General features: G+C 33.7%; 1 protein-coding gene across 1 annotated transcript; it reads right to left on the reverse strand.

Annotated features, from left to right (window-relative positions):
* Nucleotides 1–2,776: 2,776 nt before the first annotated feature.
* On the reverse strand, nucleotides 2,777–4,429 carry LOC105788391 (homeobox-leucine zipper protein HAT5). Its single transcript, XM_012615273.2, has 3 exons — nucleotides 3,866–4,429; nucleotides 3,379–3,773; nucleotides 2,777–3,297 (listed from the first exon to the last, which is right to left on the reverse strand). Exons 1-3 carry the CDS (start codon nucleotides 3,999–4,001, stop codon nucleotides 2,956–2,958), a joined length of 873 nt encoding a protein of 290 aa, XP_012470727.1. The 5' UTR covers nucleotides 4,002–4,429; the 3' UTR covers nucleotides 2,777–2,955.
* Nucleotides 4,430–5,297: the final 868 nt, after the last annotated feature.

Below are 5,297 nucleotides of genomic sequence, written 5' to 3' on the forward strand. Positions count from 1 at the left end.
AAGATGATATAAATGATGATATTTTCTTTTATTTTATTATTTATCATCTTTATTTTTCATCTTGCCAATTTTGCCTTTTCTTTATTTAATTTTCTATAGATGAATCATCATACTTATCTACTAACCCCTCTTAATGGTCTATTTTCCATATAAGGACCCCCAATTTTGAATTCCATAGCTATTTGATCCTTTTAGCTACTAGAATTCAACTTTTGTATTTTATACAATTAGGTCATTTTATCAATTAAACATGTAATCGGTAAAATTTTCCTAACGAAATTTTCATACGACATTTCTATCATAATTCAGACCATAAAATAATATTAAAATAATTTTTCTTTTCGGACTCAGATTTGTAGTCCTAAAACCACTGTTCCGATTTCATTGAAAATGAGTTGTTACACATGTGACCCTTGCACCTTAGTTTCACAAATTAGTATGCTCACACTAGTGTGTGGCTTGGCCGTGTAACCCAAGTAAGAGAGTTACACGGGCATGGACACGGGCTGGGACATGGCCGTGTGCCCCACTTCGAATGCCCACACGGCCTAGGACACGGGTGTGGCTCACATGGCCTGGCCACATGGGTGTGTGTCCTCTGCACCTAAGGAAAATTTTGAAATTTTGTGAAAAATTCTCTAAGTTTCTAGTTTAGTTCCAATTCATTTCTAACATGTATTTTGGGCCTAGAGGGCTCATATAAGGGATAATAAGTGATTATGATTAGTTTTTGATATGTATGTTAAACAATATAAAATATTTTTATTTGATTGGAAAAGTCTGGTAATGCTCTGTAACCCTGTTTCGGCGACGGATACGTGCTAAGGGTGTTACAAAAACATTACTCGAAACAAGGTAAGATTGATTGCACTTGGTTACATACAAGTTGAAAGGACCGACTTTGATGAGACCTTTGCTCTAGTGGCTAGACTAGAGACTATCAAGTTACTTTTAGCAGTTACAACTCATCTTGATATCAAATTATACCAAATGGAAAAGTGCACTCCTAAATGCCTTTTTGAATAAAGAAGTTCATGTAGCTTAACTAAAGGGATTTGAAGACTCAAAGCATCTCAATTATGTCTTCAAACTCATTAAGACTTTCTATGGTTTGAAGAAAGCATCCAAGGATGGTATGAAAGATCGTCTAAGTTTGTTCTTGACCAATGATATCAAAGAGATTTAGTTGGTAAAACCTTTTATTCATAAGAAAGGAAAGAGGTATCAATACTATTGCTCAAATTTATGTTGATGATATCATCTTTGCTCTTCTTCTTTATAGGCAAAAAATCAATTTGTGAAGATGATACAATTTGAGTTTGAAATGAGCATAGTAGGATAACTTTTATGTTTTCTTGGATTCCAAATTAAGTAGATGAAAGATGGGACATTTCTGTCACAAGAAAAATATGCCAAAAACCTTACAAAGAAGTTTGGATTGGAAGGAGCAAAGATTATCAAAACTCCTATGTCAATTGTTAAGAAGATATGCACAAATACAAGTAGAGTTGCAATTGAACCAATCGCCTTCAAGAGACTCTATTTGATAGTTAGTAAGCTTGACTTGTGCTTTAGTGTAGGTATCAGTCCAGTCCAAAAGAATAACATCGGAATTTAGTGAAGAGAAAAATCAGATATGTTAGTGGCACAATAGAGCTAGGTATTTGGCTTTCCAAAGACAACAAGATGAATTTGGTAGGCTACAATGATTCATATTAGCAGCAACGTTGATGACAATAAAAACACATCTAGAGGATGTTTCTATCTTAGTTCAAATTTGGTATCTTGGTATAGTAAGAAACAAGCTTTGATCTCAATATTAGTTGAATATATATAGCTACTAGTAGCTGTTATACTCAACTCCTATGGACAAGAAAAATTTTAGAAGACTTTGGGGTAGCACTGCTAGTTATGATTGCCTATTGTCACAATTCCACCACTATTAAGATTTCGAAAAATCTTGTGATGCATTAAGCACTAAGCACAAATGATACTTTGAATTGAAGCATGTTTCAATTGAACACCAATTGACAAATCTTTTCACAAAGGCCCTTGATGCTGCTAGATTTGAGACTCTTAGAAACTCTATTGGGGTTTGTCAAGTCTAAACTTGGCATGGAAGGCAAGTCATTAAAACACAACCTATAATGTTGTTTTGCCTTGAAAATATTTTGGGTGATGTTTGGTTCTAATTTTTCAATTTTTAGAGAGGAAAATTTTTATTTATTTTACCTTCCAATTTTGAGAGGGAAAAATGGCGGTGAAGATTTGGATATTTACTACCTTTGATTGAGTTACAATTTTACTCAACTATTGATTTTTTTTTAGAGATCTAGTCCCTTTAGTTTTTCTCTGGATTTTCTTTTTTAACCAACACACCTCCATTATATTTTGGTTTCTTTTCAAGAAAATATTTATTTATTGAGAAGAATATGACTTTCATTAAGAGGATTGCTCCAACAAGCTCTAAGAACTCTTATGATGATTCTTAATCTTCATCACCCTCTTCTAACGAAAAATTAGAATTAAAAAGAAAAATTTTGTAAACATTAAGGGATAAATTTGTTGATTTTTTTAGATTTAAGATCTAATTAATAGAATATGTAAATATTGGAAAATGAAATTTGTTATTAAATTTCTCGTTATATGTACTTTTTCAACAATAGTGAAGTAGTACAATTGATACAAATTATGTAAATCAAAGGCAAAGATCTTGATCATGCATCAAGATTGTATTCTCACCCTTTAATCATAAAAAAAGTGCAACTTAAAAAGATTATCCAACAACTCTTCTCATAAAAAAAGACGTTATTTAATTACATTCCTTGCATGGAAGTAAAGCAAACCATTGAGGGTGCCATTGATTGGGGTGCCATTGATTGATCTCTCAATTTATATATATACATATACATATACACACATACACACATATGGATTGCATTGTAGATATATAACTTAATAAGTCCAAGACCAGAAAGGATGATCTTCAACAGGGAAACCAAAATTAGACAAACTTGCAGGAGGATGTAAGCTATCTTCTTCATCTTGTGATAAATCAGACTGGTCTGGTTCGAAAGGGTAAGATGAATCAGCAGCCTCCAACAGTGAAGAATGAAACTCATCACTGTAATATTGTGGGATATTGTCGGAGTCAATATCTTCTTGTTTACAGGCTGCCATTGAAACAACAATTGGCTTTTGTGATGGTTCTTGTAATAATAATGGCTTCACATCAGAAAATTCTGAGTTCCTTCGCTCATTTTCTTTCGTTTGCAACTTATCTGTGAGTTGAAGAACCTATAAAAACAACCACAAATATAAGATAGTAACATGAAAATAATCAAGATTTAAGTTCGTGTAAAGCTGCTTGTTAATTACCTCTTCTTTTAGTTTATCTTTTTCCTTGAGGAGATCATCATAGTCAGCCTTGAGGCTATTATACATGGCTAGCAAAGTGTCATAGTCTTTCTCCAGCTGCTTTGTTTTCCACCGTGCACGGCGGTTCTGAAACCATATGGCAACTTGCCTGGGTTGTAACCCAAGGTCTTTAGCCAGTTGAATTTTCCTTTCAGGTTCGAGCTTGTTGTCGACCTCGAAACTCTTCTCTAGAAACTGGATTTGGTCAACAGTTAGCCGTCTTTTCTTAGGTTGATGAAAACACTCTTCTAAATACTCATCATATCCATTCTCTTGTTCATCAAACATCTTGAAAATTGATCTTTTGGGCCTGTTTGTTTTAAGGGAATCTTCAAAGCTCACCATCGATCTTGTCCCTGAAAATTGCCAATCAATTGAAGTTGCAAAATTTATGAAAAAGTAAGGATATTTAGATAAACCCAAAGTGAGAACAAGATAGTAAAAATACCAAGAAAAGAAGGAGAAGGAGAAGAGCCTGGAATGAAAAGGGGATGAAGCCTTTGATTTTGAAGCAAAACAGAGAGATTGTTAGGAACGCCATCAGTGGTATCATTATTACTAGGATAGACCCTCCCGCCCGCCATGAGAATTTGAGGCTAAAAGGGATCAAACGTTGTTGTTGTTGGTTGGTTTTTAGGGAATCATCTTAATCCTCAAAACCATTATACAATCTAAAAACAAAAGAAAAATGGCCACCATGGTATTTGGGGTTTCTCAAGGCTTGTGGCGAAAGAAGCTGGTGATGATGATTTGTACGAAATGAGAAGTGTTGGAACAACGGCAGCTCATGCCCATCACTCATGAGAAGAAGCTAAAATTTTGTTGAGATTTGGCAGTGGGGAAAGTGAAGGAAAGCTGGGAGAGACAAAGGAAAAGGGAAGTGGCAAATTGAAAATAAAAAAGAGAAGGGGACTCTTTATCTTGGAGTTGTTGAGCTTTGATGGGGTAATAATAAGGTCCAGCTTATGGGGGGTTTCGTATTTTGGGGATTGGTGTGCTTGTAGTTACTTTGATGCCCCCCTTGCTTTTACTTTTGTTTATGAACTCTTTTTAAGGGGTTCTTTTCTCCTTTAATTTTCTTTATGCCTTTATTTTTCTTTATAGATTTTCGGGTGTTTTATAGAGAGGTTGATTTCGGTTAAATCGAAAGTAGAGTTTAGTCAAACTCTTAAATGAAAGGTAAAATTTTTACGCACTTGACCTAAACGATAATCAGATTATAGCATATTCACTATATATGTAACAAGTTTATCAAAATTAATATAAAAATAAAATATAGTTTTGATTAAAAGAGTAAAATTGAGATAGTTAAAATATAGCATTTTAAATTAATATCATGATGCTATGCTTTTTATTTTCTTTTAAGCTTATTAAAATATAAAAATACCCTTAAAATAATATAAAATAATATTCTTGAAAAGCATATCCTTTTCAAAATAAATTTCCACTAATAACATAATATCATCATAAAATATAAAAATTAAAACAATGGGGTATTGAGATAGTTGAGGGCTTAGGAAAGAGGCACAAAGCCAACATTAAACTCAAAATAATATCTTTTAAGAGAGATAGTAAATGAAATCATGCATTTGGTCATGGTTGAGAGGAAGAAGAAAATAAGATGGCCGTCGTTCAAAGGTTGGAATGGGAATAACCCAATCCTTCTCTTTTCATCCAAAAACAAATGGTTAACACTAAAGTCAGTTGAATCTTTAAAATAAAGAATGAGAGGGATAAGGCAAAGGGAGAGGTGTGGGGGAAGAAGACAAGAGAAAAGAAGGGTGTAAAAAGAAAATCAAATAAGTCGGTTTCAGGAGAGGAGTGGATGAGGTCGAAATTTAAGGGGCATACACGAATGGTTTGGTTCACTCAGCCTGGCC

Source organism: Gossypium raimondii, chromosome 2 (genome assembly GCF_025698545.1).
Source record: "Gossypium raimondii isolate GPD5lz chromosome 2, ASM2569854v1, whole genome shotgun sequence".
NCBI classification, from domain to species: Eukaryota; Viridiplantae; Streptophyta; class Magnoliopsida; order Malvales; family Malvaceae; genus Gossypium; species Gossypium raimondii.

Excerpts from the sequence above, each read along its gene's own strand:
- LOC105788391 (XM_012615273.2), bottom strand. The coding sequence starts at position 4,001 with ATGGCGGGCGGGAGGGTCTATCCTAGTAATAATGATACCACTGATGGC. Across the intron at positions 3,774-3,865 it reads TCCTTCTCCTTCTTTTCTTG|GGACAAGATCGATGGTGAGC; the intron begins GTATTTTTACTA and ends GGCAATTTTCAG. Across the intron at positions 3,298-3,378 it reads AAGATAAACTAAAAGAAGAG|GTTCTTCAACTCACAGATAA; the intron begins GTAATTAACAAG and ends TTGTTTTTATAG.